The sequence below is a fragment of the Salvia hispanica genome, chromosome 1 (assembly GCF_029641045.1).
Source record: "Salvia hispanica isolate PSC_SH4W2 chromosome 1, Shi_PSC_v1, whole genome shotgun sequence".
NCBI lineage: Eukaryota > Viridiplantae > Streptophyta > Magnoliopsida > Lamiales > Lamiaceae > Salvia > Salvia hispanica.
Genome location: NC_142692.1, coordinates 55,419,798 through 55,444,938, shown reverse-complemented (window position 1 = coordinate 55,444,938; position 25,141 = coordinate 55,419,798). Strand labels below are relative to the sequence as shown.

Below are 25,141 nucleotides of genomic sequence, written 5' to 3'. Positions count from 1 at the left end.
AGATTTTGAGAGAAATGAAGGAAAACACAAACGTGGGAATGGCTAACTATAAATAACTAACTCTTTACTTAGTCTTGGACAAGGATTGGAGACCTCTTTATGCGAGGTGGTGGAGCATCGAGCGAAGGATCGATGATAGCTTCATCTGTAGAGTCATCTGCAGGCTCTTCTTCATGTGTTGGCGGAAGAGATGATGTTAGGTTCTTATCAACTCCCCCCCGATAGGATCATCCTTGTCCTCAAGGAGAAGAAAAGAAAATCGACTGGATAGGGAAGTGATCGTATCCCAGTTGAGCGACGGCTGATCGGCACTAGACCATTGTACTAAGGCCTTCCCCTTCTGTATCACTTCTGACTGCCGCAATGCTGCTGCCAAATCTGACAAAGCCTGAATGATTGGCGGCGACAGATCAGCCTGAACTACTGGTGGCTTGTCGGAATGTGTCGGGACTGAACCTGGTGGTGCAGCAACAATTTGGAACAGATCATGTCGGCCCTTATGTGATAGTAGAATGGCTAAGGCGTGAACAGAATTCTTGTGCGGTATAGATGAACAACCCCGTAGCACAACAAATGAGTCATCTCGGAAAAATTCCATAGTGTGTGTCGTATAATCATGTGTGACACGACCAAGTGATTCCAACCACTCCATGCCTAGAATGATGTCCGGACCATGAAAGTCCAAAATATGTAGATCAATTTGAAATAAATGGCCTTGAAGATCGACCACGTACCGTCTCCTTGCTGACATGAGAACAAACTAAGGATGCACCATTACCGACATAAACACGAAAAGGTTTAATCTTAGTCAAAGAAAGACTTAGCTTTTCGGCGATGCGCGGATGTATAAAATCGTGGGAGCTTCCATTGTCAACCAAAATATTCATCGCCGATTCGTGGATTGTTCCCACAATATTAAAGGACTTCAGGTGTTGTCGGCCTTCGACGGCATTCAAGTGAGAAAGATCCGCTGTGGTACCATTATCATCCGGCAAATCACTCTCTAATGCAACCACAGCAACTTCATCAGCATCAACGCCCATGTAAGCCAAAAAATTATGGTTACACACATGACCTAGGGCCCACTTCTCCTCACAATACCAGCATAATCCTCGACGATAGCGATCTGCCTTCTCCGACGCAGAAAGGCGTACCACAGGCAATTTGCTGAGCTCTCGGAATTGGCCAGCTGATGGACGCGGACCTTGGGAAGAAGCTGCGTTTAGGTAATTTGGTGCAGGTGAAATACTGTTAGGAGCTCTCGATTCGCAGGGGATTGATGGATTTCTCTCAGAAGTGTAGGTCGACTGTTGGTGCTCCGGTCGACATGCCGATAATTCTTTAGCTAAGGCGAATGCAGCTGCCAAAGTCGACGGGCGGTGCAATTTTACTTCACGTTGCAGCGGCTGTTTAAGACCTGCAATGTAAATTGGCAGTAGAATATAATCTGGAACACCAGAGAGCTTGTTCTGCAATCTTTCAAACTCGAGCTGATAATCTGACACCGTGCCGGTTTGACACAATTTGACGATTAAACCAATATAACTCTCGTAACAGTCAGGATCAAAACGATAACGAACATCATTGAGAAAATCCTGCCAAGTAACAAAATCATTATTGGAACAATAATGCTTGATCCATTCAGCAGCCGGAGGGTCAAACAACGGAACCACATAATGCAATCTCTGAGCATCGGGCATCATCATATGGTCAAAATAATATTGGATTTTGAAAATCCAATTAGCGGTGTCGGTTCCATCGAAATGAGGAGGGTCCATCCGCACACTTTTATGTTGATCTGGTTGGTGATAACCGTGAAGAGGACGAGATGGTGTAGGATACCAACAAGATGTTGGACGTGGCCCCAGTGGAGTTGTACGATTTTGCCGATCAAAGGAAAAATTAGATAGTGGATTTTGCCAGGATTGTGTATGCGAAGGAGGAATTCGGAAGTTGCCGTGAAAATCCAAATCGGTGGTGGTGTGAAACTGATGAGTAGTGGGTGGTTGTGGAGGTTGAAAGCCTGAATGTAGTGGAAAGTTAGTGCCTTGAGAGGTTAAAAACGGTTGACGCTGAAATTGTGAATGAATAACCGCTGGTGGCAACGGTTGTTGCATCCAATGAACGTCAGGAGCAAGTGTGGAGAACGGAATAGCTAAGGCGGACAACGACACTGCAAACGGTGGATCGGTGTCAGGCCGCGGTGGAGGTCGATGATCAACTGTACGTCTGTCGGATACAGCCAGTCTCGCTTCCAACTTGGCTATTGTTGACATAATCCAATCTAACTGACCAGTGGGGATAACTCCAGGGGCAGGAACAGCCACCGTAGGGATGTTCGTATCAGGCCGAGTATCATCAGTCTGCGGCAAACCGAGTTGTTCCCGGCTGGGGATGATCGGTATATTGTTTGGATTGGTAGCCATGAACACGTCAATGAAGGCACCAGATGATACGATGTTGGTCGTGTTAGGTTTGGTATACTGAAAAGCATGTTTCGAGCAAGTTTCGCGCGAATAGAATCTTGCTTGTATACGTAAAACTCTACAATCCACTTTTAACCCGATTCAGTATTATTCGAGCAGTCTCGCACGAATAGAATCACTATTGTTATTACATTGTGTTTGCTTGTGCATTTATAAGATGTTTTACAAACATTTAAATGCATAAGAAGTAAACAAAGTCTAAGTCTTTTGATTAGTAGACCGGTTGTGGGCGTCGTCCACTTTAAGGTAACACGGTCAGATCTATGCAATGCTTTGCAAAAGAAAAAGAAGAATTTCACAACCTAGATAGGCTTAGACTACCTATCGTGAAAGGTTGCAATGTCAGACCGCATATTTCTAAGCCTTACTGAAATAAGATGACATTGGTGTGGTATAGCACTGAACGGATCTAACAGCAAGACGTGTCTTTATGCTATCTACTGAAAGACTAGGTCTTGATAAAATATTTTTTCTTAATCTACATATGTTAGTATTGAGCATACGGTATTGATTATGCACTACTTTGATTTATCAAATGGTGCGAGTTTTTCGCAACCCAATAATCCTGATATATTGGGTAGTGGTGATTAATATCTAGCGGTGCTAGGATTGCTATTATGTTGAATCGTGCGCGAGGTGAGTCTCGTTTGATAATGTCCTCAAGAGGAGCTCGAACAAGGTTTTATTATTCGAAAAACTGGCCAGTTGGAGTTTATTACTCTATGAATAATAAATAAATGTTTCTTGCTAAGTCCACTCTTGGAATTAATAAGATGTTAATTAATTAAGTCCATAGCAGACATTAATTAATAAATGGACATTTATATCTTAAGCGCGGGAAATGGGGAGAGTTCAATATTACTTTTGTAGTGGCTGCTCGTAATATTCCAATATAAGCTTGTATTAAATTGTGGGTTCAATTTAATTAGTAAAAAGCTAATTGGGGGAGCCCATATCCAAAACCTTCCATAGATCCCTGTCTGGGCCCATAAGGAACTTAATATAAATAGGAGAATAAAGGAGACCAAAAAAAAAAAAAACACAATTTTATTTCTTGTAGTTTTCGAATTTTTCGAAAATCTCCAGCTGAGGAGAATTTCGAATTCTACTCCTATTCCCAAAAGGATTTCTTCTGTCTTCTTTATTTGAGTCCTAGTATTTTGATAAGATCAGCCCACCCTGATATCGAGATATAGTTCGGGAACCAGAGAGAAGATCTGTGGTCTAGTATCGAAGATCATCACGTGGAGAAGGCGCAAGCAATCGTCGATTCTTTGGAGAATCAAATCGGTAACTCTAAACCGTAGAAATCATGTTTAGGAGTTATTTTCTATGAGCATGAATTATTTGCGTTTTAGCATGCTATTATCTGTTTAACATGTGAATTGATTAATTGCATAATCGGTCAAATAGATCCTACGTCTGATTTATTTGTTTTGTACAAGTCTTCCGCTGTGCAAGGGGCACCAAACCCCAGCAGGTCGTATCGGAGAGAAGGGTCGACGGCGAGGGAGGCTCTGCGATCGACGTCTGCGTGCGGAGGTCTCCTCCGTCAAGCAGTTTGTTAGACTTTGAGAGAAATGAAGGAAAACACAAACGTGGGAAATAGCTTCTCATTTATTATGGATATGATGACAAGTTCCCTTTTTTATACTCTAGGACCCTAGGGCGGTTCGACCTCATATCTCTCGGGAAAGAACCACAAAGAAAACCCGAGATAGAGCATGCTCGACTTCCTACTCTATTACATTAGATTAACACACATAACTAACTATAAATAACTAACTCTTTACTTAGTCTTGGACAAGGATTGGAGACCTCTTTATGCGAGGTGGTGGAGCATCGAGCGAAGGATCGATGATAGCTTCATCTGTAGAGTCATCTGCAGGCCCTTCTTCATGTGTTGGCGGAAGAGATGATGTTAGGTTCTTATCAGGCTGTCTCTATGCACAAATAGAGAGTTCAGTTGGTCAGTTTACAATTCTTATTGTGAATTTGACATGGTGAATCTAGTTTGATTGTGACTTCTTTGTCCTAATTTTGGGTTTATAAGATTTTTTTCTCTCAATTTTCTGAAATAGATGCTGAAGACTACAAGATGATTCTCCAATATTTATGAGATGGTCCTATGGTTATATATTTTTTTTAATTTTTCCTTTTTACAGTTCATTTTATGCTTTTTTTGCTATGAGGCTGACTTTCTGATGGCATGTCATGATATTTTATGATTGCCTTCTCATTTATGCAATATAGAGTTTCTTGATTTGGTCCCATAATCTGTAATTCTGTCCAACTCCAGTGTCCATAATTTTACCATGAAATGCTTGCATGAATGTGCCACAATTAGCATCTTATGTCTGTAAGTGTTCAAATCAGCTTAGAAAATTTAAGAATTATACAAGGATAGCCTATAGGGTCACTACTTCTGCACCATACCAATAATGCCAGCCTTGGTGCTTTAGTACTTCAAGTTAATTTGGTGGCTGAACTGGATATTGATCCTCTGATTTGGTGGTTTAGCTTTACTCTTCTTTTTGTAAAGTTCTTAAAGAGCATCATTAACGCTGCGGGCCGGACCGCACCTGAGTCCCAACCCGCAGCCTGGCGCATTGGAGGGGGGCGGGGATGGGCCGGACCACACCTGAGTCCCGGCCCGCAGCCTGGCGCAATGGAGGGGGGCGGGGACGGGCCTGGGCCGCGCTTGGTAACGAGCCAGCGGCCTAAGGCCAGGCCTGGTTGCGGTCCGGCCCAGTGTTATACACTTTGAGGACGGGGCACACTTCATTTTTTTTAAAATCAAATTTTTTCGAAGTTTTGTATTTAAACCTTCATATTAGTTGTATTTTCGAGTTGAAGAGAGTAGTTGACGAAAATGGTAGTAGAGAAAGAAAACGAGGAGGGGAAGAAGATGACTGCGTGGAAAGAGAGGAAGGGAAGAAAGGAGAAAATTTTAGGTTTAATATATTTAATAGGCAGAGCTTTATTTCAATTTTATGTATTTAAGTATGTGTTCAATTTTAATGAGCTGGCGTTTTAATGTTTTTTTTTTAATTTGAATTTCCATGTTTGTAATTTTCAATTTTTGAATGAATTATGAATATCTCGTGTTATAATTGCTCAATCTTTTCTATTTTTACGAGTAAAATACTTTTTAGGTGTGAATAATGCAATTTAATAGTCCCTACATTCCATAGTAATAGAGGCAATTTTTTTTGGCACGGAGATTAAGAAAAATTGTGTTAGGTGAGTTAAGTAAAGGAAGAAGAGTAAAGTAGGAAAAAAAAAGTAGAGAGATGTAGAAAGAATAAAATAAGAGAGAGTAAAGTAAGTGAGAAGAAATGTGTTAACTTTTACTAAAAAATGAAATGACTCCATTATTATGTAACGTACCAAAATGACAAAATGACTCAATTACTATGGAACGGAGGGAGTAGTTGGGACTGGGATGAATCCTGCAGGGTTATGGAAGTTATGGCCTAGCCTTGAAAATTAGGGGAATGATACTGCGAAAGGAACTTGGGGTCTGGATCCGGACCGGAGTAAATGATTTCATACTATCTTCATACGCACATTTTCTTTTTGAGCAATATCACTGGAAGAAGGCGCGTACCAACAATTAACCATAGTAAATTCCAGTTTCAAGTATTTCCGTCTCAATTTTCGGAGATCCTGAAAAATATACAACGTTTTTCTGTAATATATGATCAAAACTTTTCAAATTTAAAATTAATCCATTAGATATAGTTTCAAATTCTTTTAGTGTCTCCAAATTCTTTTCTGCAACTGTACCTTGTGCACTTCACTCATAAAGTTTCAACAAAGTGCAATGTCATGGTAAAACAAATGATTAATTCCTTATATACTTCTCCGTCCCTTCCATAATATTGAAGTCATTTTGTCATTTTTGATACATTTCATAGTAGTGAAGTTATTCCTTATTTTAGCAAAGTAAATACATTTCTTTTTACTTAATTACTTTACTCTCTCTTACTCTTTTTTTCTTCTACCTCTCCTCCTTTTTCATTTCCTACTTTATTGTTCATTTACTTAACTCACTTAACACAATTTTATGTAATATATTACTCCCTTCGTCTCACTCAAGATGTCCATCTTTTCATTTTTATTTTGTCCAACTCAAGATGTTCACTTTCTATATTTGGAAATAAACCCTTCTCTCCTCACTCTTTATTAAAATATGCAACTACTTTTTTCTCTCTACTTTTGTCACCTAACCACTCCGCCTTAACTCCCGGGCGCTCAAGAATATGGATATCTTGAGTAGGGCTGGGGAAAAATACCGAAAAAATGATATATCGCTCGTATCGTATTGAAAAATATCGAAAAATTATCGAATTTTCGATATATCGTAATTTTCGATACGATACGATATCGTATCGTAAGTTTTCGATACGATAACGATATGAATTTCCTTATATCGCGATATATCGTTTTATATCGAAAATACGATATATATCGAAATTTTTTATATATCGATATTTTATTTTCGATATACATCGATATATATCGAAATTTTCGATATATATCGATATTTAACGATATATCGAATTTCGGTACGATATATCGAAATATCGATACGATAACGATATGAAATTTTTTTATATCGAAAGTTCGATATATCGAAACTTTCGATACGATAACGATATGAAATTCTTTCATATCGATATTTTCGATACGATACACAATACAACGTTTTCGATACGATATATCGTATCGACCTACCCCTAATCTTGAGTGGAATGAAGGGAGTATTATATTGGATCACTAAGAGACAAGTACATCTTTGTTAGTTAAATCAAGTATGGGATCTTTGTGATTATTTATTTCTAAATATATACACGTAAGTATGTAATATTGAGTTTATAATATTGGTTATATACTACATTGATTTATCAGAAGCAGTGAGTTTTTCGCATCCCTATATTCCTGGAATCCTGGTACATTGGAGTAGTATTATTACTTTATGTAATTATGGCTTGCTGCGTTTGGAGATGATATTGTCCCCCAAGGACGTTTTGAATGAAAATTGATTGTACATTTACTAATTAGTTTCAATTTATTCTAATATAATACTCCTTCTTTCCTGTAAAAATAAAGACACTTAAATTTTCCGTTCGTACCATAAAATTATATTTCTTCCGTCCTCGATTAGGAGTCACATTTTGACCGGGCACAAGTTTTAGGAAATGTAAAGAAAAGTTATGAAAAAGTTAGTAGAATGTGAGACCCATTTTTTTTATATTGGTTTTATAATAAAATGTGAGTGAATTGAGTTAGTGGAATGTGAGACCTACTTACTATTTATGGTAAAAATGGAATGTGACTCTTAATTGGGGACGGACCGAAATGGAAAAGTGTGACTCTTAATCGGGGACGGAGGGAGTACAATTTTTCATTTATGGAAAGTTCTCCCAAACACAGTACCCATATACATCAATTTATTTACAACTTATACCACTAGGACCCACCATTAAACACTAACAATAATATGGATATCACTATCCACTAATACTATTTTAACTACCTTCTTCTTATTTCTCTTACTTTACCAATAATGTATTAATTCTCGTGTCATCCCAAATGTCCTTATTTTTTTGGGACGAAGGGAGTAAATAAATGCTTCCACTCTCTAGCACTCTTGAGGAAAAAAACTAATTTAAGCTAGCATCAAGCTCGATTAATTAATGAAAATATTGACTCGCTTTTAATTTCACAAGTAAATCCCCAGAGTTATATGGGGCTATAGTTGTTTCAGCAAACTAAGAGTATTATAACCAACAAAATTGTAAAAATGGTTAGTGTTTTTGCCTTTTTGGCTGATTTTTCAACTAGTTCAGAAGTGCCTAATAAGTTTTTGTAACTGCGCTTTGAAGGTTAAGAAATCTCTTCAGCTTGAAAGACCCTGAGTTTTGACCAAAACTAGTTTTAAAGCAAGTATGAAACTCACTTTGTTCGTGCGGAGTATATTGTATCGTCAAGAAAGCTACAAGCCTACAACATGTGACTACACTATCTGATGCAGTGACGGAACTACATGGGGACAAGCCCAGCCCCAGACCCAGACTCCCCATTACATGGCCGTCTTCCGCACAGTCTCCGCCCCAAGAGACGACGAATCCCGCCGCCCGATTTTCTAAAATTGAAAGTAGAATTAGCAAGGAGAACACAAGACTTGGGCGGCGAAGTGGAGATGAGACCGAGAGAAGTATGTAAAAAGAGTAATTTTGAAGAAAAAGAAATGGCGAGGCGGCATGGGGAAGAAGATGAACAAGGCAGTGCAAAAGATATGTTTTTCTTTTTTTTTGGATACATCAAGTGCATTGGAAGAAGGAAAATATTTGACCCGTCAAATGGTAGAAAAATTAGTGATAAATTATATTTACCGTATTTTGATACTCCATTTTATTGAGCAAAATCAAAGGAGCAATTAATTTATTTTATTCTCCCTAACATATATGTAGTCTAATACTCCATCGTATAAAATCCTTCATCATAATTTAATTCCACCGTTAATATTTAAATTCAAATCATCAATGACTCCAAATGATGAACACAAGCTTAGTTCCAAACATTCTTAAATTTACTAAGATAAAGAGTATTTGTGAATTGATAGTGCATATAAAATTGATAATTCGCCTAAGACAATTACTTCTTCTGCAGTAAAGGCGTTTCATTTTGAACAATCATTTTGGAAAAAATATACTTCTTTCGTCCTAATAAAGTTGAGTTGTATTCTTTTTAAAGATGTCACAACTAAGATGAATCATTTCATTTTTAACAAAAAAATAAAACATCTAATAATTCTTATTTTATTCCATCATTTACTTTACTCTCTTTATGTTTCCTATTTTATTCATCGCTCATACTTTTCAACACATTTCTTAATCTTTGTACCTAAAAGTTGTCTCAACTTAGTTGGGACGAAGAGAGTAATAAATAGTTATAATGAAGAGAGAGTAAAGTAAGAGAGAGAGAATAATATCAAAATAATTTTTCCTATATTATTTTCTCTCTTATTTTACCTTTTTTTACTTTAATTATTTATTATCATTTTTCCAAAATAAATACTGAAAATTAAATGCATCTACTGCAGATAGACGGAGGGAGTATGAAATTAAATACTACTATTGTTATAATTTAAAATTTTTTCAGTCCCGGCTTATTGAATGCACCCTTTTTTTTCCGTATTTGAAATTGAAGATTGTCATTTTATCTGTCAATTTATGTGTGCAAATACTATAAGTTAAATAATCTGTATTTGGTTATGAATTTACAAACAAAAATGACGTACCAATCCATAAAAGGGCTTTCGTTATTTTATTGGCTTATTAAATTAAAATTGCATAATGATGAAGACATGCTTTTGCGAAGTTTGTAATCATGAAATCAACTATCACAATTGCCATATAGATGTCAAAATTCAAGTTTACATCCAATGAATGATGATCTTTTGACTTTTAATTGATCATTGATATCTCAATACTCACAATCAAGAGAGTATCACTTGGATCTCATTCAAGATGATCATGAGGCCGGATGCCTAGAAAGATCGCTGCGCACTGCCTGAGACGACGATGACTGTCCCCGTTAGCAGAAGTGTAGGCTAACGTACGACGCGTCCGTTGCAAGTAACGCCGCCAACCCAACTGGATGTGGACCGCAGCCCAAGTCCTCCAATTCGAGGAATAATATCTAGCCGTACGTGTCAGCCTCTCATTTGCGAACTTATATCGGAAGTGATCGGTAATATACTTAAGGTTGTTCGCATCAAGACCAAACGCCTCTGTTGACTCGATACAAGTAAACGTCGCAGACGACGGCGGCAGCCTATCCAAAAACGGGCGGCGAAGGCACCACGACATAAGCTCGTCCCCGAAGAAACCCCCCGCTTCAATTAAGCTGGTCGCCACAATTCCTCTGCTTAGGTTTTGGCTACTCTTCACTCGACCACGAACCACGAACACCATTCGCAGCACGGGATCTCCCTCTCGTATAATCTAGTTTGAAATTTAGGTAAGAAGATATGTTGATCGAGCAATTAGAATTTAATGAGTGAGAGAGAAATGAGACCTTCTCGCCTTTGGAGATGAGAATGGGCTTAACACGGTCGCATATGTTGTCGAGAATCAAATCATCCAAGCTGTGGAACAACGGCACCTGTTTGATGAGGTCAAGGCATAGGAAGCGTTTGATGTCGCGGCGGAGCCCCTCTGGCAGGTCCTTGATGATCTCCATCTCGTCGTCTCCTCCAACAGCTGACCAACAGTGGCGCTCGTAGCGTCGGACCCTTTTCCTCAGCTGCGACGGAAGTTGGCGCCGCTTCATCCACCACTCCATGTCGCGGCATCTTATCTGCATCTTCCTCTTCTTCGCCATCACAGCATGCAAAAACACCTATTCCCAAATTCTCTGAATCAAACATCATTTTCAACTTAAACATCATCATATATTTTTCTCGAACATTCTAGAATCACCTGGATATTACCAATCAGCAGAGTGAAGAGCATCAAACCGCTCAGAACTGCGCTGATGCTGAACATCACCTCCAGCCACTGGCTCGTCGGCTCCAAGTCATTCCCAAAAGTGCTACAACCAATCATTTTAAATAGAACAACTCATTCCAAAAGACTATTCTGTTAATATTGAGTCCGTAACACTGTACCTCAAGGTCATCAATCCCCAGAAAATAGGATAAAGTATTTTGACGGCGATGGAGGTGCTAGAAACAACTGGAAGAGCCCATTTGTAAATTCCATACTGGAAAGGTCCATCAACATCCAAACACAGAGAAGAAGAAGAAGAAGAAGAAGAAGATGCCGTGGCGTTAGCAAAGTGAGAGGCAGAGCACGAGAGGGATCGATTGTCATGACAACGCTGGTTGAGGCACATGGCCACGCGTTGGATAGAGAGAACGTACCAACAGCCGCCAGCGACCTGTAAATAATTAGTGACATTAATTTTGTAATAATATTGGAATGAAAGGCATGGAAGGAATAGGAAGGTTAGTACGTGAGAAGCGATGAAGTAGGCGATGAGATTAAGGGCGAAACCCCACCAAATGGTGCCGAAAATGTAGCCAGTGACCTTGGCCATTCTTCGCATTAAAGTGATACTATGATACACTTTTGGTAGAAACTGGAAGAGGAAGATGAGCAGCATAATCCTGATTATCTCACGTATCTCATTCTCTTTTATCAATCTCGGCACTACTAACCAAAACACTGCCTGTAAATGTATTGCACAACAACAACAACAACATTTTTAATTAGGCATCTTCATCTCGTTTTTATTTTCTTGTGTCCAATAATATGAGTCGTATATTGTCAACTACCAATAGTACAAATATTTTTAATATGTATTTTCTATTTTTATGTAATAATTATAAAATATAAATATTATTCTCTCTTGTTTTATTCTTTTACAAACTTTATTCTCTCTTAGTTTAATTTATAAAACAACACTATAAAATCTTGTGCTAAAAGAGAAGTCTTTCGTTTGAAATCGAACAAGAACGTAAAAAATTAATGTAATATTCAAGATATTCGAATTAGAGTTTTTTTTATATAAAAAATGTAAATGATACAAGAATTAGATATTACTCCATAAAGTAGAATAGAAAATCTCAAGCACATACTAAGAATTTAAATATAGCTCAAATAATCAAGTTAATCATTAAAGAATTTAGTACCCTATACTGGTAACCGACATGTAGACCTTATTAAAAGGGTATGTTTCTTTTCCATTTATAAGAAGCTGAAATAAAAGAGGACATAACCAAAATAGCTTATTAATGCCATGCTAACCTCCAAAAATACAACAGGAAAAAGGCCAATAATTGATTTACACGTATCAACGTGTGATGTTGATAGACTACTCGGCACTAATTGGCAGTAAATTAAATTACTGCACACTTCACTTAATAATAATACTTCCTTTATGATAAGGTATCGATATCATACTTCAATGATGATATGGAATTCCAGGAAATGTAATTTAGGAAATTAAATAAAGAGAGAAATAATAAGTAAATATATTAATGGAGAGTGAAGAAAAATGAAGTAATAATGTAGAGAGAGAAAAAAAGAAGTTGAGTGTATTAATTAGTGTATTTTTTTCGAAAGAAGAAATGTAATAGTAATCCTTATGTCCCTATATGTCATATTCTCTTTCAAATCACTATTCCGCTACTCTTTCTGTTTCATAGAAATAGATTATATTTCTTTTTTCATACGTCCCATAAAAATAGTCCATATTCATTTATGACAATTTTTTTTCCTTCTGTTTTACACCTGAATGACATATTTCTATAAGACGGAGGGCTTATATGAAAATATACTTTCTCTTTTCATTAACACAAAAGAAAAATAGTACTCCCTCCGTCTACCAATAATTGTACCATTTTATCACTCTCATCCGTCCATTAATAAATATTTCATTTGCTCATTTTACTACTTTTCATAATAGGCTATACATTCCATAATTTTATTTCACGTAAACTTCACTATGAAACTAACTCACATTTCACAAACTTTTTTTATATATTTTTTATGAGTATATTTATTAAAACTCGTAGAACTTGTATTGGTGGACACCGAGAGATTTATATGTGGTGAAAGAGTACATTTGTAACAAATACCTATTTTTGTACTAGGAAACAATCCCTATGCAAAAGATAGTTTATGGAGTGTGGACTATATCCTCTGTTTCTAACTTTTCATTTAAATATAGTGCAAAATTCAAATTTACTGGCATTTCCTTTTATGTTAAAATTTTAATCATACACACACAACAATGTATTAATTATAAGTAGAAATATAAAAAATTATACAATTATTTAATCTAGGCTAAATGTATACCGGTAACTAACCTGGGGAACTGGGAGGATCACAAATACATCAAACCAGAAGCCCCTGAGCGACCGGAGATAATGACGTGCGACGGCGCGTGCGTCCCACACCAGCTTCCCACAACCAATAACCAGTGATTCCCTGGACACGTAAGCGAGGCGGAACTGCAGCCACAGGTGGCAGAGGTGCACAGCGTCCACGCACGTCCGCAGCACCGTGACCGCCGCCGCCAGGCCGCCATCCAGATACAAGCACGGCGAGCCGCCCCGTCCGATCGAAAGAGAGTAGAAGAAGAGCGGGTCGACGGCGAGCGCCAACCCACGCGCCAGAAGGAACGCGCGGTTCCAGCGCTGCACGCGCTTGCTCCGCGGGTCCAGCACGCTCCACAGCCGGCCGGCCCGGGCAGGCTGGAGATCCGGTTTATGGGCGCCGGTCCGGTCCCTTATGGGAAGCAAGGAGGAACCGGCGGATGCCTCCCACTCGGGCTGGCTGGCGCGGTCGCAGCTGGTCGAGTGGAAAACCGGAACTCCGACCTGCGTGCATGCGTAGCACTCGCTACCGTCGCCGTCTCTGTTGTGCGAATCCATTCCAAACCTCCTGCATTGGAGAGTAATAATTTAATTACGAAAGTGTTTATGTAATAATAGTATGAGTATGAGAGATTGTAGAGAGATCAGATGCCTTGGTGATGAGGAGAGATTGGGGTTTGGAATGTCGGGAAGGGGCATGTTGGAAGTGTGAGGGAAACCATGGGAGGAGGTGTGAGAATAATGGAAAGAGGATGCTAATATGGGGTATAAATGGTGATGAAATACACCAAATTTTGATATTAAGAAGAGGAAAATAGAAATTCGAAAAATAAATACTGAGATTGTCTTTTTGTGTAAATGAGTTTTGCCAGCCCATCCACGGAAGAGGACGACGAACCTACGGCTCCACCTTCTTCCCACGATTCTCACGTACTTGGTAATTGCTATGCTATGATAAGTGGGTAAATAAATTATAGGGAAGTACTCATATTATTCAAATGGACAAATTGCCAAAGTTATAGTAATATAATTGCCCATTTTTTTTTAAGTTGCCATATGATCAAACTTCATAATTTCTTTTTGTAATTTACCCTATTGAAATAGCTACCTATTTTTGGGAGTTAGATAGTAAAAAGGACTCTTTATTCTACTATGAGTATATATATAGTATGCTTTTCGTCTAGGATTAAATGTCTCATATTTGACCGATGCGGACTTTAAAAAATTGTTCTAACTTTATAGATGAAAATTGGTAGAAAAAGTTAGTGGAATGTGGATCTAAATTTTATATATTGATTTTGTAATAAAATATGAGTATAATGTATTAGTGAAATGTATGACTCATTTAATAAATATAGAAAAAGTAAATGAGACATTTAATGGTGGACTGACGAAAAATAAAATATAGGAAAAAGGGAGCAGTAATTCTAAATGAAATAGTGCTTTTAGAAAAAAAATACTCGTATAAAAGAATGAAAGTTTTTGATAATTCGAAAAATGCTCGAGCCGATAAGCAACGAGCAAAGGTTCAAGACAAGCCACCAAAAGCCAAGCCACAAAAATCGAAAACAGAAGAGTAGAGCGACATCTCAGTCAAACACCAACAGACATGCTAAACGCTAAATACCCAAAGAGCTCAAGAAACATCAACAACAACAACACAAGCATGCAGGTATCAATCTTCACTCCAAAATCTGAATTCGTTGGACAGCCGCCACTACATTCCATCCTCCAATAATCCATTATATCGAACAACTTTATTACAATCTCTAACATCAATTTATTACGTTATCTATCTCCGATCTATATATATCTTGAATTCTTGATCAATACTCGGTAGAAACTAAGTGAAATCCACTACAAATAATTGTGGATATAAAAGTTACATTGTCGGTAAGTAATTCAATTTGTAGTTAAGAGCATAGTATTCCAATTTATGTTTATATTGTATTGTGATCAATAATTCATTAGGTTGGATTCACTGTGTCAAGTCTCTGAAAACAATAGCAACGGGACGAATTAATTCCAGATCTGAACATGCTAGCTTGTCTTTTAATAAATCCTTTTCTGAACCAACATGAATCATGCACTCAAATATCTAACTTTAGAATGATGATAAATTTAAATATGTGCACCAAATCGGGACGATTGTCATTTTGTAATATTGCCGAAAATTAAGGATTTGGTCCATTTTAATTAAATGTGTACTTTACATAAATGCGCTTCTTTGTTATTAAGGTAGAAATATATTTATAGTATTTGAAAATTTCAAATTCACAATCTTCCTCGTCAAACATTATTAGTGTATATATGCATATATTTAGTGTATAATTTTTGAGAATATTTTTATTAGATTTCTTCAATAAGATAAATTCTTCTTGCTGCGGACTGAAGGATGAGTTTTCCAGAATTCTTAAATTTAATCTTCCAGTATATATATATATTAATCAATAATCATACATTATTAGTTAGACATTGCTTTAAGTTGTCAATGGGTAATGGTTATCACAATCTAGAGAATTTCTCGTGTTTTGGATAACGATAATAGTTTTCGCAATATTAGTACTCGAAGAACTGAACTATCGTGCACAAAATAAGATAGTGCTATTTAAATATTAATTTATTTTAAAAAATATTTAACTATTATACTTATTCACTAGCTAGGTTTAGTGAGCTACATTCTGCTAGATCCTTTATTCAACACATATATCTTCATATTACTTTTCGATCAATTGAGCAATCATCTCTTTTTTATCACGAAATATTCATGTTGTCTTTCATATTCGTCAATTCAAGACCAAAGATAAGACTAAAGAGCACATAAAATCTAAAAAAATTAATATATGCATCCGGAATTCATATCGAAATTAATTTATAATTTTGATTTAAATTGTAGACAAAACACGTTTCTTTCTTATGACATGCAATCAACATGTATGGCTTTGTAGAATAATCGTGGTACTAATGTGTTTTGAATCGAATAACTCATGCATTCTTATAATTAGTTACGATTCAATCAAGAATACAACAACCAACAACAAACGCGAAACTGAAAGAAAATAAATTTTGTCCCTCATTATGCTTTTCTATAGTTCTGCAAAATCATCATACGTCCTAGTTCATGGAATACTAGAAACCTTAGAGTAATGTAGTGTTCCACATTTTGAAAATATTAGGGGCGGACGCAGGAATTTTTTTTAGTAAGAGCTTTATGTATATTAGTGTTGTCAACGAAAAATAGTCCTTTTTGTAAACGGAACAAATTTTAATGCATATGGATAAGGTCACACGGATTAAAAGAAATAAAAGGTGAAACACAAGACAAAAGGAGAAAAATTGGTGAAAAAGTTTCCATAGCTAGGACAAACCAAAACAAAAAAGTATACAATTTTCGTAAACAGATAGAGATTTTTTGTGATAAAAATATATAATAAAATAACAGAAAAAATATTTTTGCATAATTAAATTGAAAAGAGAAAAAAGAAAAAAATTAACTTATTGTTTAAAGTCGCCATGAAAACGAATTTTGATTTTGCTTGGATTATTTGCAAAGAAAAAGGACAACACTCTTAAATAAGTTTAGAATCTGTTGAATTCATTAATAGGAAAATAAGTTTTAAATTAAAATTTAGTTAACATTCCTAAATAAAAGTAAAAATTTAGAAAGTTATTGCACTGTAATTTGATTCAATAGCCAATAAACTAACTGACATATAATAACAAAGCATAGCATCTGGATACATTTTACGAGAAAGTTTTAAATTACATTTTATAGTCAAGTCATTTTCCTCGTCCACCCATCTCGGTAGCTATTGTTATATTTCATCCTCTGCACTTCTTTTTTTTTTTTTTGATTGTTCAGCCCCTTTTTCCATATATATTCGGATGATTTAGTCTTAAACAACGTTAATTTGGTAAGGGCTAGACTTAAGTTTCAAAATTTTTAAAAAAATTAATAATAGAAAAAAACTAAAAAGAAAATTTTGGATAAGGGCTTAAGCCCTCCTCTCCTTGAATCTGCGTCCGCCCTCGGCCCTCCTATATATATATGGACCAACATAAAAGAATAGTGCATGTATCAAGTATCCAATTTATCCAAACATACCTGTATAAGGAGAACCAAAATGTCGAGGTGTTTCTTTTTCTTTTGTTCGAGAAATTTCATTTCCAATACTCTAATCTTATTATGCATACAAGGAATTGGTGTGTAGTAGTACTAGTATTAGGTCATTCTGGTACTTTCTATAAATTTTAAAAATGGTGTTGAAAATAATAAAAATTTTAATGTGTGCAATTTTTCCAACCTAGTCCACATAGAAATTTGCCGGTAGACTTTGATCGACTTCCATGAATTTGTGTGGCTTAGTCCAAATTATACTACTTCCATCAAACAAAATAGATAAAGTTGTAAATGACACAAATTTTAATGTGAATTAATAAAGTAAGAGATATGGAGGAAGAAAGTAGTGGAATTAGTGGCGGTGGATTGGAAAAGTCCACATTTCAAATGATGTGCACGTTTGTATTTGGTTAAAACTTTCTATATTTAGAATTACTCTAATTTTGGAGGATGAGCCAAAATGATAAAATTAGTCTATATTTTATGGACAAAGATAGTAAATAAAATAACATTGTGCGCTAATTCTTCAATCCAATATTGAATAAAATGTGTATAATAAGATAAAATACAATATCAAATAGATCCATCGGATTTGAAGAATAATCTGCCATAAAATATTAGCATAAATTTTAATATTTGAAATTTTTAAAACAACTTCTAAAATCTTGAAACAATTACTAAAATTGGCCCAGTTTTATGTTTAAAACCCACATATCATAGTTCGTTGGAAATTTAAGAGATGAATTCAATTATTTGAAACCTGTTAGGCTGTTAGGCAGTGGAGATATAGAATCATGACATTTTATAAGTTATAACACATGCACACTATGGACTTTCAAATAGTAAGTGTTTCGATCAGTAAAGTAAGTACCGCATCCTTTTGTTGTTTTATAATTAACTCATCTCTTTGTTTAAGAAAGCAACCTTTGGGTTAAAATCCAATTAGAATTGAAATTTTTCATTTTCTTTTATGAAGTTAAATATACTAGTAGTATGAATTTGTTAAATTTATATGTCTATTACAACTGTCTTAATTCTCAAAATATGTGATTAATTAAACGTTAAATTCTATTTATATAGATGTACGTGTAGAGCAGTAGAGGTTCAATGACGTAACTTAATTCTCATAAAATATTTAATTAACTTATCTTTTAAGGTATAAACAACCCCCTCCTTAATATAGACGTTTTATTTTCTGCCTTTTATTGAAAAAAATAATACTTCCTTCGTTCCATAGTAATAGAGTCATTTTGCCATTTTGGTACGTTCCATGATAATATAGTCATTTCCTTTTTTAGTAAAAGTCAACATATTTTTTCGCACCTACTTTACTCTCTCTTACTTTTTTCCCTCTTCATCACTCTACCTTTTTCATTTTCCACTTTTTTCTCCCTAAACTTAACTCACTTAACACAATTTTTTTTAATCTCTGTGCCAAAAAGAAATGCATCTATGACTATGGAACGGAGGGAGTAATATATAGTTAAAGTAGAGAAAAAATAAATTAATAAAAAAAATAATATAGAGAAGACTCTTCTTTATATTATTCTCTCTCTTACTTCAGCATTTCTTCAGTTTAACTATTTATTAAGTATTATTTTTCTAAAATGAGTACAGAAAATAAAACGTTTTTGTTAAGATGTAACGAAAGAAGTGGTTTTTAAAATGTTAAATATTATGTATTTTATTTGGAAAATAAATTATATCTTCCTCCATTGCAATGTTTATTGAAGTAACTTAGTATACATATTACTCTCGTCCCATAAAAATAGAGACTTTAGGACATCATATGTTTAAATGTTAAATTGATAAAGTATGAGAGATATAGAAAGAAAAAGAGGTTGAAGTATTGTTATCGAAGAATGAAGTCCATCTTATAAATAGGTAAAACTTGCCAAAAATAGAAATGAGTTATTTATATGTTACAATCCAAAATTTAAAAAGAAGACTATTTTTTTGAGAGGAGAAAATATGTCGAGACAATTGACCGACAATATGTCGAGACAATTGTCCCGGTGCAAAAGGGAAGACGTTTCTTTTCGGCTATCAAATGGGTTCAAATTTTGAAAAACCATCATCTATATCCGAAATAGACCCCACCATAACGTAGAGGATGGAAATCCATATTTTCTTATCGAACCTTCTAAAGGGGCTTCCGAGCCAAAAAAGAAGAAGCAAACGAACGGTTGTTTGAGAAGGCAAAGACAAATTTTTAACCATTCACAACAAAAGTAGTATAGGAGCGGTCAGTGGCAGACCCAGGATTTCGACGTTGGTGTCCCAATTACTATTAAAAGTTGCACGAGTATTTTTTAGATATCTACATCAACACAAATAGTTGTGGCATGAGTTGTAGGAAGCAAAGATCCTGCAGTTGAAGAAAATGTGCTGGATGATATCTTCTTCTTTCTTGCATAAAGCACATGATTATTTTCAATGAATGGGAAGGCCAATTCGAATAGTCTTAATTTCTTTGGCATTGAAACAACTTAGTTAAGATTTTTTTGATTTCATAATAAGTAGGTAGTACTCCTTCCGTTCCACAGTAATGAAGGCGTTTTTTTTGGCACGAAAATTAAGAAAAATTGTGTTATGTGAGTTAAGTAAAGAGAGAAAAAAATGAAAAATGAAAAAAGTCAAGAGAAGAAGAGAGAAAAAAGTCAGAGAGAATAAAGTAGGTGTGGAAAAATGTGTTGACTTTTACTAAAAAGAGAAATGACTCTATTAATATAGAACGTACTAAAATGGAAAAACGACTCTATTACTGTGGAACGGAGGAAGTATAAATTTTCCTAGTACGAGTTGTGGTGTCATACGTAGAGATTGAAGAGGTTCGATAGACTTACCTCATTTTTTATATTCGTAAATTTCTTTATTCGTTAGAAACTTTTACTATGACTAATATTAATAGTAGTAAGAATTAAGATAACCAAAATTTATTGGGAAACTAGACTGAAGTAATCAACATAATCAAATTAATCAGGCTATTTTAACTAAAAGTATTTTAGGTTCGGTTCACTTAGTTTTTGTAGTGTTATATTCACTAGATTATTAGGCTGAAAGATTAAATTAATAATCGAGTAAATATTTATAATTTGTATGGTAACTTAAAATGTGTTGCATAGAAAAAATAAAAGGTAACGTATAATGTGAGGAAATCAGCATTTAAGGATATAGACTTCTTTTTTCTGGACGAGTGATATAAGACAGCTGCACTCTCGGTACCAATATTAAAGGAATATTTTTAAAAAATTGCTAAGATATGTTTGATGAAATTGATACTGCAATATTTACAGAGACACTGATACAATTTATAAGTTAAAAAATATTGTGACAGAATTGATAAAATCTAGAACTTCCCCGTTCTACTTTCACGATGTCTTTCATTTTCTGTACTCATTTTAGAAAAATAATACTTCCTCTATTTGTCATTAGCATTCTCAATTTTCGGTGGCACGAATTTTAAGAAATATTTAGAAAAATTAGTGGAAAAAAGTTAGTGGAATAGAGGTTCTACTTGTATACCCTTCGTCCCATAAAAATATGGGCAATGTATATGACACTAGAATTAAGACAAAATTAGTAAAGTAAGAGATAGGGAGGAAAATGGTATGATAGGGTAAGAAAGAGCAAGAGAATGGTAGTTAAAATAGTGTTAATGGATAGTGTGACCTACAATATTAAATTGATATAACTTTCCAAAAATGGAATGCGCATATTTTTATTGGACAAACGAAAATGGAAAGTGCACATATTTTTATGAGACGGATGGAGTATTAGTTTTAAATGAAATGTGAGTGGAATGAGTTAGTGGAAGGTGGGACCCTATTACCATTTATGGTAAAAGTGAACCGGGATTCCTATCGCGGACGGACTAAATGGAAAAACGGGACTCCTATTCGCGAACAAAGACTGCTATTCGTGGACTTCTTTTCTCTGCATTTTTCTCTCTCTTACTTTACTTTTTTCTCTAATTTAACTTATTTCTGTCCCGAGAAAATTGAGTCACTTCTTTTTTGCACTCGTTTTGAATAAATCGTAATAAATAATAGTTAAAGTGGATAAATAGTCAAGTAAAAGCGGGAATAATGTAGAGAAAAGTCTTCTTGTATGCATTATTCTCTATCTTAGGGAGTATTATTTTTTAAAATAAGTGCAAAAAAGAAGTGACTCAACTTTCTTGAGACATAGGAGTATTATTTTTTCAAAACGAGGACAGAAAATGAAACGATAAAATTTGATAAAATTAACAAATTAAACAAAATAGAAAAAATTTGACGAAATTACTCAAAAATTTAACTAGTCATATAGTGATATTGTCATGCATTAACACATTCATTGATAGTTTCCGTATATGCAATGATCATTCACTTCTTACGACAACTAATAGTTTTGACAAACTTACTTTCATTTAAGTGTGTAGGTGGGAGTTTTTATTCTTTCACCATCAATTCTCTATAATAGACCACATCACACACTTCCTAGAAACCGAATCCAATCTAAACAATGAAAAACGTCTTATATAATTTGATTGATGTTATTTGTAGTTTTTACGTGTTGCGATGCTAACATAGATAAAAATGAAATTAAATTAGAGGACCATTTTTTAGAGCACGAACTTTGCTAAATTATTGTTTTTAGTCCGTAAAGTTTGAAAATATTTTTTCATGTCCTTTAATTTCGATATTTAATATCATTTGAGCTACTTTCTGTTTTATTTTTTTTTGTTAGAAATAGTCTATTTATTCTCTCTTCTTCATTAAAATATTTAATTTCCTCCTTTTTATTTTTTCCGAGTTTTCGATCTGGGTCTCGGTTTCTTAATTGGGCCGAGGTTTATTTATTGTGCGACGGCAGTTTGTGGCGCGGAGAGTGGGTTTTATATGCAAGTCAGGGGCGGTGGCGGGGGGCGTTGTGGTTAGATTGCCGGCATGGTTTAAAGAGAAATTGCTGAATTGGTGGACATATTTTGAGTCCAGAAAACCCAAGACATTACTAAACGAGATGTTCAAGAATCTCAAATTAACTAATGACGGATTATCAGCTGAAATATTATCGGTAAAACAATTGATCGAAATATCCAAGTAATTTAAGGATTTAAGACCGGAAATCGATCTTAAACTCCCAAAAATGTTACAACCGGATACGTCGAGAGTTTTGAGATTAGTTAGGTTGGTGAAGAGGTAAGAAGAAAGAAAAATTAAATATTTTAATGAAGAAGAGGGAGTAAATAAGCTAAATTGTCCTTCATGATCTTGAGGGTATTTTTGTCCCAAAAAATCGAAGTTGATAGACCTCTAAAGATATTGTCAAAGTTTACGGACAAAAAATGATTGTTTTGAAAAAATTTGCCGACTAAAACAATTTTCTCTCATTAAATTATTGGTATTGATTTGTTGCTATTAGTAATGGAGAGAATTACATGAATGGTCCTTGAATTTTGCACTAATATCCTAGTAAGTCCTAGCAAGTCCTTGTACTAATAAAATATCCTAGTACAAGGACATTAAAATATCCCAGTAAGTCCTTGTACTAATATGTAATCACATTAGTGATACTTTTTCACTATTCATCCCAATTTTACACTAAAATGCTCCAAAGACATAGAGTGCATTTTCAGACTTTCATAGGAATGGAAAATCTAGCTAGTATGTATGATATTTGCTTATCTCTTTTTCTAGTATTGGATATGATATTTTTTTTATAGTTTAAGTGCCTAAATTAATTTTTTTTCACTTCACTTTTTCAATAACTTAATGTCAAAACATTTTTTTCTCTTTCTCTTAAGCTTTTAGAAAGTACAAAATCAAATAAAAAATAGTAAACTTCAAAAATGGTCCCTGGACTATGAGTTTATTTCGCCTATAGTCCCTGGACTTTAAAAATATCGTCAGTAGTCCCTGTACTAAGGGTTTATATCGAAATTGATCCTTTTAGCTTTTTTAGTATGAAAATACCCTTTTGGGGGGTTTTTTGGCAATTTGGTCTTTTTACACTTTAACATTTTAAATATGATATTATTTTAGTTATGTACTAAATCTGATATATTTCAAAATTATCATTCTTCTTCCCTTTTGTCATCCTTCACTTTGTTTCTTTATTTCAATATTAGATTTAATTTTACAAAATTTTAAATTTCAATTTTTAAATATCAATAAATTTTTTTAATTATAAAAATTATTAAATAACAAAAATTAATAGTCATAATCAATATTTGATAGTGTTAATATTTAGTCATTAAGGTATGACAACGCCTTAGTTTTAATCAATATTTAGGAGTCCCGGTTAGACATTTTCATAAAAAATAAAATAAAAATATTATAAAATAAAACACTAAAAAGCACAAGTGAACACACATCTAAAGAATAATGCAAATGGGTCTCACATTCCATTATTATCACACACTCCAATTATTACACACTCAAACATTTCTTAAAATCCGCACTCAACTCAACCGGGACTCCTAATGCCAGACGGAGGGAGTAGCTTTAATCATAAATAGATCATATAACACGATTTATTCTGAAATAAATATGCATCTAATGTAAGACTGATATAATTTTCGTTTATTAATTTGAAAACAATCAAATTTACTAGAAAATTTAAACAAAATACTCATATATAAAAAAAATTTAGTAGGATCAAATTTTTAGTCAACTTCATAATATTCAATCACAAGCAATTACAACGACCGAACGAAAGCTAAATAGAATAACTCTTATTTTTCCATCATGATTAATATTATTTTTTTGTACTTCTTTAATTCAGCTGAATATTATATTAAATAACAAAAATTGATAGTTTTAATCAATATTTATACTGTCCCCGAATTAATAGTTTTAATTAAAAAAAAATTATTGATATTTAAAAATTGAAATTTAAAATTTAATTTTATAAAATTAAATCTAATATTGAAATAAAAAAACAAAGTGAATGATGACAAAATGGAAGAAGAATGATAATTTTTAAATAATATCAAATTTAGTACATAACTGAAATAATATCATATTTAAAATGTTAAAATTGTAAAAAGACCAAATTGCCCAAACCCCCCAAAAAGGCAGTTTCCTACCAAAAAAAGCCAAAAGGACCAATTTCAAGATAAATCCTCAGTCCAGGGACTACTGACGATATTTTTAAAGTCCAGGGACTATGGGCGAGATAAACCCATAGTCCAGGGACCATTTTTGAAGTTCACTCAAATAAAAAATACTATGAACTTCTTAAATATATTAATTATAAATATTTAAATTATAAATTTAATTGTCAAAATAACTTGTAGCTTAATTTAATTTTGATTGTGATTCGATTATTTTTTAATATTAAAAATTAAAATTTAATTACCTAAATAACTTGTACTAACTAAATGTGATAGTTAAAAATAAAACACATACTAAAAAATTAATCATATAAAAATAAGAAAGAAAGTAAAAAAGAAATTCAAAAAAAGAAAAAAATGATTTAAAAACGGACGTATACAAATACGAGAAGATGAAAGTCGTGCAATATTCGATGGAAAATTAATTTATTGAAAAGAGTTGATAAAGTCATTTTGATAATTAAATTTATGATTTAAATTTTATAATTAATATAAATAATTATTTCATAGTATTTTTTATTTTAATATTTTTACATTCTAAA

General features: G+C 34.2%; 1 protein-coding gene across 1 annotated transcript; it reads right to left on the bottom strand.

Annotated features, from left to right (window-relative positions):
- Window positions 1-9,792: 9,792 nt before the first annotated feature.
- On the bottom strand, window positions 9,793-14,129 carry LOC125219817 (cyclic nucleotide-gated ion channel 2-like). The gene is made up of 7 exons (XM_048121891.2): window positions 14,033-14,129; window positions 13,372-13,948; window positions 11,514-11,729; window positions 11,167-11,438; window positions 10,979-11,090; window positions 10,575-10,898; window positions 9,793-10,501 (listed from the first exon to the last, which is right to left on the bottom strand). Exons 1-7 carry the CDS (start codon window positions 14,077-14,079, stop codon window positions 10,016-10,018), a joined length of 2,034 nt encoding a protein of 677 aa, XP_047977848.1. The 5' UTR covers window positions 14,080-14,129; the 3' UTR covers window positions 9,793-10,015.
- Between the last annotated feature and the right edge of the window lie 11,012 nt (window positions 14,130-25,141).